General features: G+C 39.6%; 1 protein-coding gene across 1 annotated transcript; it reads left to right on the top strand.

The window, feature by feature from the left end:
- The first annotated feature begins 8,945 nt into the window (after window positions 1-8,945).
- LOC122808116 (trace amine-associated receptor 5-like) lies at window positions 8,946-9,968 on the top strand. Its single transcript, XM_044079085.1, has one exon. The coding sequence runs from the start codon at window positions 8,946-8,948 to the stop codon at window positions 9,966-9,968; it is 1,023 nt and encodes a 340-aa protein (XP_043935020.1).
- The last annotated feature ends 5,943 nt before the right edge of the window (window positions 9,969-15,911 follow it).

Below are 15,911 nucleotides of genomic sequence, written 5' to 3'. Positions count from 1 at the left end.
TACCACAATCACCACAACATGCTGGTGAGACAGGTCCCTCGCCAAGAGACTGCACATGCCCTGGAATACACTTCCCATGCATGTCATGCAGAGCACATAGCTGACTCTGTTCCAGAGAAATCTTGATGAGTGGATGGGTAATAGTTCAACCCAAGGATCACTGCAGTGACTATACTTGATACAGGCAGTGGGACATAACATCGGGAGGAACATTGGCGGGGCCCTTCTATGTGCTAGGCTTGTAAAGGCTCCTGGGCCATTACCTACTACACACTTGTGAACCCGTAAAGGGAATGACATTAGCAGGACTGATAAAGTAGTGCAGTGGGTGTTAAATGTATCAAAATAATTTGTCCTACACACATTTGCCACATGTAAGAGTAGAACTCCTACCTTACTAGTGATTTGTACCATAGTGTTACACAGTTACTGCACATGCTACAGAGCTTACTGGACTGAGAGTTGTCAAAGGTGCTGATATGGGGAATGACATCAGCAGGACTGATAAAGTAGGGCAGTGGGTGGGAAACATGTCAAAATACTTCTGCTTACAAACATACATACACACACACACACACACACACACACACACACACACACACACACACACACACACACACACACACACACACACACACACACACACACACACACACACACACACACACACACACACACACACACACACACACACACGCACACATTTTCCAGACACAAGAGTGGGACCCCTGCCAAACTAGTCATTTGTAATATAGTGTTAGGCATTTATCACATGCACTATTGAGCCTACATGACTGACAGCTGAACAAGGTTGCTGATAAGAGTCTGACATCATCTGGACCGATATGGTGGGGCACTGTGAAGTGTCATGGGTGGGAATGGCATAAAACTGTTTCACCTATAAACAAACAAAATCAACCCCTTTAGTCTTGCATGCACAGCTGTCACACACACACACACACACACTTTGACATTTGCTAGGAATGAGACTAGAACTCCTAACTAACAAGTTATTTGCATTATTGTGTTGTAAATTTATCACATGCACCACAGAGGTTAGGGGGCTGATGCCTGATGGAAGGCACTTCTAAGATGACTGATAACTGTAGGACTGCTAAAGTAGGGAAAAGGGATATGTACTGGATTGGAATAGACCCAAAAGATTTTAGTTTTAACTGCACACACACACACACACACACACACACACACACACACACACACACACACAATTTTACATTTGCCAGGACTGAGATTAGAACTCCTACCTTACTAGTTAGTCATACTATCTAATTATCACTCGACCACAGAGCTTATAGGATTGAGGCCTGATGGAAGGCACTTCTAAGATGACTGATATCTGCAAGACTGCTAATATAGGGAAAGAGGAAGTGTACTAGGTTGGAATGGACCCAAAAGGTTTTAGTTCCGAAGAAACACAAACACTTTTACATTTGCCAGGACTGAGATTAGAATTCCTACCTAACTAGTTATTTGTACTATTGTGTTAGGCAATTATCGCATGCACCACAGAGCTTATGGGGCTGAGGCGTGATGGAAGGCATTTCTAAGATGACTGATATCTGTAGGACTGCTAAAGTAGGGAAAGAGTTAGTGTACTGGGTCAGAATGGACCCAAAAGCTTTTAGTTGTGAACACACACACACACACACACACACACACACACACACACACACACACACACAGACACACACACTTATACATTTGCTAGGACCGAGATTAGAACTCCTACTTAACTAGTTATTTGTACTGTCATATTATGCAGTTATGGCATGCACCACAGAGATTATGGGGCTGGGTCTAACAAATGTGACTTCTATGGTGACAGACATCCACAGGACTGCTAAGGTGGGGCAATGGAAAGTGCACTGGGTGGAGAAGTCCTGTTCATTCCTAGATCCTACTGAAATTTCTCTAAGTGTATGAGCATGCCCAGTGTGTCCTTCTATAGTACATGTGGGACTCAATTCCAGGGATGGTTGTACTCCAGTCTGGTTTGTTTTGTGCTACAGCCATGCCTCTCAACCTGTTGGTGTATGATATCTGGAGATAGCCTATCCATTTGTGGGGGCAATGGGTCATACAATGATTGTGACCATTTATCTCTGTAATGTATGGTTTGTTAGGGTTACAGGGCTTGTTTTAGCAGACATCTGTCATACATGCCATTTGACACTGTCATGTATTGTTTCAGTACCTTGTGACATACCTCCTCAGATCATCACAGTGATTTGCCAAAGGAATACAGGATGGAGGATGCACACACAAGGTTTATGGGCCAAATGCTACGCATTCTTGCACAATCCAGCCTGTTGAGGAGGGTGCCTGCAAGCAATTGACTGTTGGTGCTGTGGAAATGGTGATATATTACAATGGTGGAATCTGTGTACATTTATGTTCTGGCCTGGTCTGATTTCCAATCTGCAGTTGGGTATTATAAGTCAGACAGGATCAGGGTGACAAGCAGACTCCAGATAGATTTGTTGTATGTGTGTGTCCTAGGCAGATATGTTTGCCTATAGCTACCTGTACTTTGCATTGGGCTCTCCTCAATGGTGTCAGACTGTTTGACCAGCCTGGATGTGTGTATTTGTCACACGTATATGTATGGCCCACTTCATTTTGCCTGGATGGCCAGATGTTGCGGGCAGGATGTTGCACAGGATGAGTGATTAGAAAGGCATGTGTTACTCCCCATGGCTGTAGCCCAGGGTTCTGTGGGTACACACATGTCACCATCTTCAGATTTAGGCCTGCCTGCAGTGAGTGCATTCCCATGTTTATATTCCTACCCCTGCCTGTTGACTGTACAGAGTATCACAGAATGTCCACATCCATGACCCATATATCTTGTTGGTTACCCAAACAAGTGTGGTTTTCCAGCAAAAGTGTTTTGCAAGTCACTCTGGGTTGAAGTCAGATATTACTGACAGTTGACATTGCAGTCCCAGTCTTCGTACTCATCAGACATTCCATGCTACCACAAATCATTTCATCAAATTTATAACATTATTAGAGAAGTATTTCACAGGTGTCCTTCTCTTTGGATCTTCATTACCCCATTATTCATGGTTTTGTCCTGATTTCTGGCTCCCTGAGGCTGGCAGGTGTGTTCCTAGCAGTTGTCAGCATGGCCTTCCTTTGCATTTTGTGGACTATGTTACGTTGGTGTTATGGACCCCATGACACTCCCTAAAGAGCACTGTTGGTGAGGTATAGGCAATGGCCAGAGACCTGTAGGCCAGGTGTGACAGATGCATGCCATCAGTAGCAGGATAGTGCATTCTGATGATCATATGTTCCCAGGCTGCCGGCAGGAGACACCCCTGGGATGGCACCAGTAAGCTGACTGTGGGTGTTACTGACAATTGCTTTGTGTTACTATTGCGCCATCACTCTGGCTGGCAGCTGGATGCTGCTTACGTCTAGAAACTTGTTACTGCTTTTCTATGGGGAGACACGACTGTACACGATACACATCTGCACAGACTGTATTGATATTTGCTTAACATTTTGTTCCCATGTAGCATAGTGGTGTGCCCTATCTTTCGGACTACAGGCATAACAGCATCAACTGGTTTATTTTCCTTGACTTGTCAACGCATAAAGGTTTGCTACCTTTTGTGTCTATAACAGCATCAACCACAGGTCAGATTGTTCCGGCATATACATTTATAGTTTCAGATTTCTTACCTTTGAGAGCCATACTGCCACTGTCAGACCTGCTGTGATATCACTGTGTAAATGTCTGTGGGTGGGGATTTCATGGATGTCACCATGTGGGGGCCTTTGCCAGGCATTTCTGTATGGTTGTCTACAGTTGATCTGCTGTGTGGGGTTGGTGGTGGGTATGGGATCCCCACTCTGACATCTATCTATGTGTCCTATGACCCCCCCCCAGTTATTTAGCTCACTACATATACTGCAGTGGTATTTGTTGACTAGGGTAGTACTGCATGGTGTGGGTAGGGCAGTACTGGGGGTACACATCCTGCTGTCCCACAGAGCTGTCAGTTGTCTGCTGTTTTCCCAGTTAGCCACCCTATTCCCTACATGCTTGATCAATACCATAGATATGCTATCAGTAAATTCCACTCCATTCATTTAATTTGTTACAGAGACTGACTTACCTTGTGCCTGCAGCTGTTGTGAGGATGGTGCTTGAGGGCTGACTATGTTGGAGGCACACAGTACACTGCCTATACATGGTCAGGTATAGGTGTGATGTTTGGCATCCATTTTACTGTGTGTGTGAGTCAGACAGAGAGAGATCAGTCCCTGGGTCCCTACAGTGTCAGTGTATGTGCTATGTGTTGCCTCTGTGCCAAGGCCAGGTCATACCGGGCATGCCTCCATCTGCCTACATGGGCAGGCTCAGGATGTTCCTCTTCTGAGTCCCTCTGTGCCTGTGGAGACCTTGGCAATGGTGGGGGGGGGGGATGTGTGGTCCTTCCCCACTTTGTTACTGGTGCAGCTGTTTTTGCAGGATCATATTGTGTAGCATGGCACATACTTTGACCATGTGTGCACATGTGGCTGGAGAGTACTGCAAGGCTCTACCGGATATGTCAAGGCAGCAGAACCATGACTTGAGCATCTCAAACACATGCTCTGTAATGATCCTGGTTTGCATGTGTGCCTCATTATTATTTTCTTGTGTGGGTATGTGTGCATTTCTGATGGGTGTCACCATCCACGGCTTCAGTGCATAGCCAGCATCCCCCACTAAATGGCCATATGGGATGTTCCCTCTGGCAAACCACTGATACAGCTGTGAGGAATGCCAGATGTGGGAGTAATGATAGCTTCCAGGGCAGCCAGGACACACATTCATGATAATGCTCTGGGCATCACACATGACCTGGCAGTTGATGGAGTGGAAACCTTTCCAGTTTATGGAGACACTACCCCAGTCACCAGGCAGTGCTTTGATGTGGATGTGCATGCAGTCTATGGCACCCAGTACCTACAGGTAGTCTGCTACATGGTGGAAGCGATGTATATTGCGGGTCCTCTCCTCACGGGTGCTGGGGAATTAAATGTGCTCCTCGTCATGTGGTCGCATGTCATCCAGGAACTGTTGGAGTATCCTAGATGCAGATGCCTGTGAGACCCCCATGATATCCCCAGTTGGTCTTTGGAAAGTACCTGTAGCTATTCTTAGAGCTACACATACCTTGGTATCCACTGGGATGGGTTCCCCTCTGTTTGTTCTGGATGTGAGGTGAGGCCGGCACAGCTCCACAATTTTCTGCCGTATGTCACTGTCCATCCTGTAGTGCTCTACTATCTCCAGATCATGTAGCCCCTAGTAGGTTACCCTGGGACTGAACACTCTTCTCCTCCTCCTCATAAGTCTGGGGCAGTTGTCAGTATTGTCCTCTTCACCACCCTCAGCCTCTTGCACATACTGATGTATGAGAGCGACAGCAGCCCCTAAAATTTTGTGAGTTTTGTCAGGTAAATCTTCCCCATCTGTGTACACTGTTGGTGTAGAGTTTGTTGGAAAAAAAACAAACTGAAAGGTGTTTGCATTGTTCATAGTGGTGTGCTGCAGATGCTGCCTGTTTGATTGGCTGAGTATGATACATTCCACCTCCCAGCTCTATTACATGCAATTGAATGCCTCTCTTCTGCTATTTCCCTTTTTTTTTCTTGTTCCATTTGCCATTTCCTGTATTTTTTTTTTATTTTTGTGGTTTAAATCCCGGTGCGTCCGCACACACCTATTTAGGCAAAGTAAACAACTCTATACAGCCTCAGATACACACCCTTGCTTACATATACAAAGTGCTGCCATTTCCTATTTTTTTTTTTTTTGGTTTGTTTAAGTTCCAGTGCATGCCACACAAACCTGATTAGCTAAGTTAAATGGGTCTATATTACATTGATGAACGCTTAAATGTTTGAATCTCTAAAGGTCAACCTTTAGAGATCGAACAGTTAAACGTTCGAATATGTTTAAAAATTAAAAAAAAAAAAAGTGAAAAAAAAAACCTAAAGGGTTTAAGCAGAGGGGCAAGCCCCCATGCACCCCCACCCCCACCGCTACTTAAATATACCAACTCCAAGATTGCGCTACAGTGTAGGAAATAGGAAATTTCCCATTTCCGCACTGTAGTTCACTGAAGTGCGATCTTGGAGTTGGTATATTTAAGTAGCGGGGGTGCAGGTGGGCTTGCCCCCCTGCTAAAACTCTTTACTTTTACTTATTTTTTTTAAATTTATTTTCTTACATTTTCAAACGTTTAACTGTTCGATCCTTAAAGGTCGACCTTTAGAGATTTGAATATTTAAGCGATCGACAATGTAATATAGACCCAAGTTAAACACATTTTAGCAGAAATGTCCCTCCCTGGACTCAAACACGTTCTTCACTTCATGGTGCAAGACATTTCAGCCTCAGACACACACTCTTGCTTAGTTGTGCTAAGCACAAACCCGGGCAACAGAACTCCAATGTGTTTACAACAAGCATGGCACACACCCTTTTCATGTTAGTTGGTCCTCCTGCCTACACATTCCTGTTTTGGCACTTACACGGTTAGGTGCAGGTTTTGGACTTAGAATATTTTGTGATTCATTAAATTTCCCCATATTTGCATACCCCACTGCCTTAGCCCATAGATACTGCACTGACACAGAGCCCTTCCCCATGACTGCCACTGTCCCCTGGTATTGTTTTGATTCTGCATGCCATACACTATAATGACAAACTGCAGATATTCTTTAAACTTGGGTTTTCACATTTTTTTTTTATTTTTGGCAAGATCATGTTTGCGTGCCACTGTGCTATGCTTAAACGGCTGAGATTGGCCACAAAAAATATATATTTTATATTAAAATTAAACATTTATTCATGCCAATGGCCATATATTTGGCCATTGGCTTTCCTACAGATGTGAATACATGCTTTTATTTGTGCTGTCATGCCTCCATTTTCTTTTTTGCAAACATTTGTTCAGTTAGTAACTGAACACATTTCTGCACTGACACTGTTCCTGCATGGATACCTGCCAGCTTCCTACATTACTAATTCACCTCATTTTCACCAGCAAATGAGATGATTGGCATGCCACATGGTCTTCCATGCAGGAACAGTGTAGACAGGCTTGTGCAAATCAGATCGGCTGCTTGCTGAATCGCTTGGTGGCTGAACTCCATGCAGAAGCTGCTACACTGTTCCTGAATGGAGTACTAGCTTTCATGAATCCCAGGGAAACTCTCCTACTTAAATTTAAATCCTTTTGTTTCTTTCTGAATAACAAACTGGATCATAAATATAACCAATGAAATTAGATTGGGTGGCTCTGTATCTTCAAAACAATCTGTACTAGCAGTGCACCCCCAGTGTTCTGTCCTTGTGGCCCTTCTCTGTGGCATTTACTTCTTGGATGTCAAAGCAAATGTTAAGGGTTTATGGATGATGAAGTTTTCAAATGAAAGTATGCTTGGTTCCAGAATATACTTCACAGTGGAAACCAAAATTCTCCAACAGGGTGTTTCCTAAACAAGTACTTTGCATCAAAAACATGTACTTCTAAATGTCAAGAAATGTAGCTAATCCACACAGTTAGGGATGTGGGAATCTGTGCTGATAAAAAAACTGTACTTTGATCACCATGTATCCAGTATTGTAAGGAAGATCCTTTTCATTCCACAGCTTATATTTAAGGTATTGTTTCCAGGTCCAGGGATTTAATACTTTCACCATACTTGGATCTTATCAGGCTGACGATTGAATATAATTTCCCATTCAGTATGTGCTTGTCCAAACACTTAACACAACAGGAACAATCACAATACTTTTTCACTAATAAATCACAGTCTAAATCCCTAATTCGATGAAGACCATCCCAAAGCCTTGTCTCATTTCCCATTATAATACACGCTGCTAAAAAGGCTACTTCTTCTGCGTATAGAGCCTCAACAGACCTTATCATTACACATTTGCATGTCCGATAGTAGTGTGGACATCCACTCAAGGGATCTTTAATCTCTTTTGCAACATAAATAGAACATGTTGGAGGGGCAGGTATGTATCATATAGAATATCACTTTAATGAAAGTATCTTCCACTCGACATATAGCAAATTATTTATCTTATTCTATTAAAATGTAATTTGAACAAATGGATGATAACCACAACTTCTCTTACAATTTAGTACCTCTGCCCCTCACTGATAAGGGCAACAAGTAAATGCCCCAACATATCCTTGTTCTGCCCATCTCTGGGCTATTTGTACACAAAATATAATTGTTAAAAACTAACATGGGAACATAAGTTTTGTAAGATCCTCACATATCAATAGTACTGTAAGTACCTGTTAACCTGTGTTTTCAGAGGTCTGTGTTAGGAAATTGTGATAGACTGGCATCCTATCCAGAATTAGTTTCTATCTGCCTTATACCCACCAAGTGGTGAGATAGGTCTTACCTCTACAATGACCCTGAACTGTATAATGTTGGTATGGAGGAATGAATGAATGGATAAAGGAAAAAATTCAGGAAGCAACTTGTAGTGGTACAACTTTCAGATTCCTCACCAGCAGTCACAGTTTTAATGTTAAATATTAGTTTATACAAAATGGCAGTTAGCAGGTTTGCTAGTAACTCTAAAAGATGCATAAACTAAAAATGCCTAGAAAGTCGAATAAGGTCATGCACGACCAGAACACTTACCTGTAAAGTGTGATAATCATTTTGCATTTCATCTTTGAAGCTATTAAGAATATTGTTAACTGGATTTATTTTTATAAACAACCTGAGATATGACTCACTTCAATAAATGCATGCATCAAGTAACAGCAGTATTGAATAATTATAACAGCTAATGTTTTCTTTGTTTGTAGCTGTATCATGAAATTTAAGAAAGGAAATATCAAGCTGTCTACAGCAAATAGAAGGAACTCATGGATCATCAGCTTATGAACTCTACTCTTCTACAATTCACTGAAGATACTCATTTTTGTTATAAGAATGTGACTAACTCTTGTAAAAAGATTGTGCGATCCAACAGTTCATATGTGGCCATATATTTTGCTTTCTGCTTAGGGATGCTGGTTACTGTACTGGGGAACCTACTGGTAATAGTGTCAGTGGCTCACTTCAAAGTACTCCATTCTCCAACCAATTTTCTGGTTTTATCTCTTGCTATAACTGATTTCCTCATTGGGTTTGTAATAATGCCATTTAGTATTGTAAGATCAGTTGAAACCTGCTGGTACTTTGGTGATGACTTCTGTAGACTACATACTTGTTTGGATTCATCTTTGTGCTTGGTCTCAATTTTTCACTTATGCTTCATTGCAGTTGATCGTTATAATGCAGTTTGTAAGCCACTGCTTTATACATCTAGAAATAAAGTTTCTGTAGTATTGATTTACATAGGTACTGGGTGGACTGTTTCTCTGAGTTACACAATTCCATGGCTGTATTCAAATCTACTTGAGGAAACAATAAAGACTGTCAAAACAGAATCATACTGCTTGGGGAGCTGTCAACTTGTGTATATTAAAATATGGGGGTGGATAAATCTCCCTTTGTTTCTTATCCCATGCTTTCTAATGATAGCTCTGTACTTGAAGATATATTGTGTTGCACAAAGACAAGTGAGGATTATAGACAATGCAAGGCATGCACACATATCTGTACCTTTGAAGAAAGCATCAAAAAGGGAAAAGAAGGCTACAAAAACCCTTGGGATAACAATCGGCGTTTATTTCCTTTGCTGGTTCCCATTTTTGATAAACACAATGATAGATCCATTAATAAACTTCAGTATTCCACCACTTCTATCTGAAATCCTTTTCTGGATTGCATATTTTAATTCTGCTTGTAATCCCTTCATTTATGGATTCTTTTTCCCGTGGTTTAGGAAGTCCTTGAAAATCATTATTACTTTTAGAATATTTTGCTCAGAGTCATCATCAATTAACTTGTATCAGTAATAATCCACAGGATTGCTTTCTGCTTCATATGTTTATTAATCTGCTCTAGGTATTGTTTCCTGTTTCTTGAATTTGGAGATAAACATATTTTGTGGTTGAATGAATCACGTTCAACGTTAGTATAATGTCAGAAATGTATCAATGCATGTATCTACATATGTATAGTTTGGAACAGCATACAGAATGCTGGCATTGCTTGTACTTTACAAGCATAATAATTGGATATTTTGCAGCTTTTCTTTTCTTTTACAGATGACGTTTAAAATGCAGTAGGATGCATACCTCTCAAGTGTACCTCATTATGAGGAACGTACCTCATTTGGGGTCTTAAAAAGTTCATGTTCTTCGAAGTTTCTCAAAGTTCCACATTGAAAGAGTCTGTCACACATTCAGTGTTAGGAATTTGTTTAAGTGAAATCCATGGTAAATAGAAATTAATCTTATTAATTCATTAAAGGATCTTCTTTATAAGTAAAACCAGCATATTTTAACCATTCTATGACCTTCCTAGTTGAAGTTGTTAGTAAGCCATTAGCATGTGTTCCACATTTTGCCCATTTGTTCTACATTATGAAGGCGAGTGTTCCTCATTTTGCTGATGGAAGGTTGAGAGCTGTGGTAGGATGATAGTTTGCAAGCATTTTCCAACTTGTGTTACCCAGTTACAGCTCCAGAACTGGAAGGTAACCTCTTTTGTTTGCTAAAATAAAATTGGTTTATAAATTAAACTGACATGCGATTATTTGGTTGCTGTTGTGTCTTTCGGCTTTTCCCGATTAGGGGTCGCCAGCGGAACTTCGGTCCGCTAATGATTGGCAGTTGATTTTGACGTACCGAGTTAACAGCTCTGATGCACACCCTTCAACAAAGGTATGCCCATTCACGCATGTCTCCACACAGAAGACGCTCTAACTGAGAGTCTAACCGAACAGCGTCTTACTGTTTGGCGACAATGCTACCGCGGTACCACCACCGTACACTTGAAACTGATACAGCTTTAATAAATGCAGAGTACTGTTCTGTTTTGAAGGCTATGGAGCAATAAAGATAGGGGAAGGATAATGGCATGGATGCTTTTGGTGTATGGAATGGAGGTTCTAGAGCACCAATGTAGAACATAAAACATGTTTTGGTTAAAAAAAAAAAGTTGCCCAGCTTGAAATATGTCTTTCAATCAAACTGTAGAGGGCAAAGATGTAGAAGTTTATCTCAATAAATGCCAAACATTTTTAGAGATAGATCAAAATAAAAAGAAGTTTGAATACTAATAACTCTTTGGTTAGGAATAGGATATGGTAAAGGAGTTATTTATAAAAGGCAAAGCAGATGGCCATGCACAGAAACCAGTTCAGGTATCATTAAGGTTATGTCTTTACTGGATTAAGAGGCAGTAATTCTGATTGAATAGCATAATAGTCCATAAAGTTGTAAGAGTTATTATAGACTAGTACAATGTTCAGGAGTGATGTTAGCAATTTTCAGGCCAATAACAAACTTCAGGGCAAGTCTTTCAGGCAATGACAATAAAAATTAAGAGGCAGTCTCTTTCGCGATAAACAGATGTGTTTTACCTCAGTAATTCAGGTTTTAGAAATTGCTTTTTAATTTATTGTTGATGACTTAAAGTCTGGCCCTTTCACTGCAGGCACTGTATTTTATGGCCTCACTGACATTGTACTGTCCAGTATATGTTTTGTTTATTTATTTTATTTTATTTTATAATTATCTACTGGGAAAGTCTGTCTGTGCAGGCTGCCCATTTCAGTGGAGACTCAGGGAGAAAAGCTTCATTATTAACCATACAAGATTATTTAAATAGGAAGAATGTGTTACAGTAGGTGTACAATAGAAAGATCATCTTAATATATTATGAAATAGTTGGCATACACAATCAGCAGTGGATACATTATTTGGTAATTATATATAGTAATATATATAGCACATTATATAGTGGACTTAAGATACATTCTAAATGACAAGTGACAGTGATAACACTTTGATAAAAAAATAAAAAAATAGAAAAAAAAAAAAGCTGAGTCAGACCTGTATTTGTTCATCTTGAGTAGCATAGCTTAGTTTTCAAACAAGGTAAATGAATATGGAAGGTGGTTCATTTATGACAATATAAAGTTGATGTCATATACAATTACAGGATTTGTTTTTAGGGTAGTGAAATATAATACGATAGTGCACATACAGCAGGATTTGATTTTAGGGGTAGTGAAATATAATAAGACAGTGTACATACCATAGTGAAAAAAGACACTATTATTGGACACAACTGGTAGTGTTAGCCTTATGTAAATAACATCCTAGATCTGCCTTTCTGTGAAAGGACACATACATTGCAAAAATGTCTGCATATATTGTATAAGTAGTTTAGCCCCATTAGGAACAGGTGCATATCCATGAGCTAGCTAAATGGGTTTTGAGAAGGTTTCTGAAGGTGGCTTTTTTGGCTGTAGTTCTTATGTTAAGAGGTATCGCGTTACAGATTTTTGCAATGTAGTTGGACTATAGAAAGTGACCTGAGCTATTTTTACTTCTGGTTGCATCCATTAGTGTTGTCTTACTGGATCGTAGCAGGCATTTACTTGAGTATTGATTTAATAGGCCTTGTAGAGGTATTTTATTTCAGGTTGGTAAAATATTTGATGGGGCATAGTAAGTTGGTTAAGGGTAATCAGGTTGGGTAGTTCTAGCCAATATAATTTTTTAGGGCCTTCAGTAATGAGACCTAAAGGCTGAATCAGTTGTAAACTTTGCTATTTGGTTATAACAGGTGGTTATTTTGGCTAAGTTAGAGTTCTTCAGATTAATGAATATGGGGATGCATAGAGAAGTGTGGAGACTAGGTGGGTTCTTGCAATAATGGTTTTAATATTATTGGAAAGTTATTTCTTGTATCTGTATTGAGTTCCAAGTTTTATGTGAACTTTTTTATTGTTTGAGCAATATGTCAGTTGAACTTCATGTTATGATCTATTATCACACTTAGACGTTTGGTCTGGGGGACTGGTGTGATAGGGGTTTTGTTGCTTGAAATTGTTTTGAATGAAGGGATCAGATCTGTGGCTTTTGTGGGATGAAAAAGCATCAGCTTAATTTTGTTTGGGATGAGTATTAGTTGTGCATCTGACAGCCATGATTCAACTCCAGTAAAGATTCTTGTGTTATTTTTTGAAGTTCTTGGAGGGTTGGGACAGAACAGATTAGGGATGAATTGTCTGCATATTGGACCAATGTTGCATGTAGGGTGGCAGTATGAAGGTAGCTGGTGAATAAATTGAAGAGAAGGGGACCGAGAATAGACCCTTATAGAACACCTAAAGTAATAGGTAGAAGAGGAGATAGGTTATTTTGCCATTTTTACAGCTTGTCTGCGATCTGATAAGTCGTTCTGAAACCATGCAGAGTGGAGTAGTGTAGACTAAGTTCAGATAGTACAGTTACGAGTTTATTATGAGAGAGTATCAAAAGCTTTAGGAGGTCTAGAAAGATAAAACATACAAGGTTGCCTTCATTCCAGTATTGATTAATAGTATGAGGGAAGCTAATAAAGGTGGTTGTAATGCTGTGATTAGGGCAGAATCCAAGATGGGTGTTCGCTGGAAGCTTGTTGGATAAGGGAAGGTTTAGGACTTATGTATGTATACACTTTCTGAAAATTTTGGATAAATGTGATAGGGTGGAAATGGGCCAGTAATTTGATAGTTCAGTTGAGTTTCTGCCTTTGTGTAAAGGTATTATATGTGACATTTTCCAAACAGCAGGGATATGTTGCTCAGAAATTGAGTGATTGATTAGTAAAGAGACTGGGTATGATATGGCCTCGGCTACTATTTTAAGGTATTCAGCAGGCAGTCTGTCTACTGCAAGGGTTATGGGTTTAAGTTTATTAAGATATTTATATATAGTACTAGTTTAGTGTGGTTGTAGGGAAAAGTGGTTGTTTTTATGTGCTAAGGAAGAGAGATTTGGTGATGGTGTTGGGCAGTTATTGCTAGTGAGGGCAGTTATGGATTTAGTGAATATTTGTTAAACTGGGTGGCAATATTGTTAGTGGAGTTACTGGTAGATTGGGGAGGGTGTGCTAGTTTTGCCTGATTGCAGAGTTTTGTTAATTGCAGATCAGATATTTTGCGGGTTGTTTTTGTGCTTAGACTGTACATCAGTACAGAGATTTTTGTATCAAGTCTGATTTACTTTTTAGATTTATTTCTTAGTTCAATGTATTTCTGTTGATTTGATGCGGTTTTATTATGGACCCAAGTTTTCCAGGTGTTATCTCTTTCTTTTAGAATTGCTCTTGCTTCTTTGGTAAGCCAAGGGGCATAGCTGGACTTTATTCTTACTTTTCTAGTGGGGGCTATGTTGTTTAGGATGTTTAGGAAGGTAGTGTTAAAATATTCTACTGCACTGTCTCCTACAGGAGGAATTTCAGTGGATTACAGATTTGAATGTGGACACAAAGTTTTGAGGTTTGAAGTTTTTTGTATATCAAATTTGTTGGAAAGAGGAAGTTTTTATTGGGTTTACTTGATGTTGGAGAACAAATGTTGGGAGGCAGTCACTAAGAGAGTTAGGGATACTACCAGAGTGATAAGATAATGCAGGCTGATCAGTAAGGATCCAGTCAATGATGGACTCCTTTTTTTATGCTTTGTCTGTCTTAGTTGTAGTATGGATTATTTGAGTGAAGCTGTGGAGGTTAATATAGTCAGTAGGGAGCAGTGAGTTACAGGAGGACCAGTTGACATTGAAGTCACCAAGTATGATAGTCTCCTGGGGGGTTTTGCGGTCCATTGTAGGATGGATTCTAGTATGTTGATATTATTACTGGGGGAACATAGGATCCCAAAATATTTAAGCTTTTCTTTGACTTGATTTTTATTCTGGTGATCAGTATCTCTGCATTACTGAAAGTTGGAGGGGTGTGATCTATAATTTCAACTGTAAGGCTGTTTTTGAATAGTAAAGCTATGCCCTCACCTCTCTTAGATTTTTCTATCTGAAATGCTGAGGTGATGGTTTATATATATACATCTAAGGTCTGCAAATTTATGTGATACTGATTTGAACACAGTCTTATGTGGATAAAAATAGCCAGGACTTCCCAACTCTCACAAAACATGTTAAAGATAAAGTCTTAATTATTCTTTTCAGGGAACAATGGCATTACATATAGGGGTTATCGGTTAAAGTCAACAACACTTTGGTTCTGGTTTATATAAGTGTGGTGAAAACCGTGTATGTTACTTTTTTGTAATTAATTAGATAGGCATTCCTACTCTTAACAGGATAATCGTTCCTGACTTACTAACCATGTTTCCCATCTCCAGTAATGCCTTAAACATTAAGTAGGAATATGTTATTTCACCAAAATAGAAAAACATTAACTGTTCTTGTTATGCAAGAATAAAAACCTCAGAAATAATGAGAAGTAATCTATAAAGAGAAAAATCTGCATCTATTTACTGAAATATGTCAACTATCACTTTCATCCAAGTTAATTAATTAATTTATTTATTTATTGAGATTTGTTTACCGGGAAAGTCCACTGGGCTGAACAGAGCCCATTTTCAGTGGAGGCCAGGAGAGAAAATCTCCAATGCACAAAGCAACAAGGCAATTACAGTACAAAGGTAGCTAGAACAAGGTAATTACAATATTTGCAAGAATCACTACAATGCAAAATTTGACAATAAAATGATTGAACTCACTACAATACAAAATTTAGGAATAAAATCAAACAAAAAGACAATAAGTAAGCAAATCCAAACAATGCAAAAATAAGCAAGTTCAAACAATAGTAAAATATTAGGAAAATCAAGCAAGGTCCATCAGTTTGAGTGTGAAGCAGCTGTAGATTCGATATCAGATATTAAGTATAGAGGGAAGATAAGAAAGCAGAGAAAATACAAGTAGACAGAAGTCACATGA

Source organism: Protopterus annectens, chromosome 8.part0, assembly GCF_019279795.1.
Source record: "Protopterus annectens isolate FY-2018-M chromosome 8.part0, PAN1.0, whole genome shotgun sequence".
Classification (NCBI taxonomy): domain Eukaryota; kingdom Metazoa; phylum Chordata; order Ceratodontiformes; family Protopteridae; genus Protopterus; species Protopterus annectens.
The sequence above is the reverse complement of the archived record's forward strand: the minus strand, read 5'-3'. Positions and strand labels throughout refer to the sequence as shown.

Coding starts and splice junctions, on each gene's coding strand:
- LOC122808116 (XM_044079085.1), top strand. CDS start 8,946: ATGAACTCTACTCTTCTACAATTCACTGAAGATACTCATTTTTGTTAT.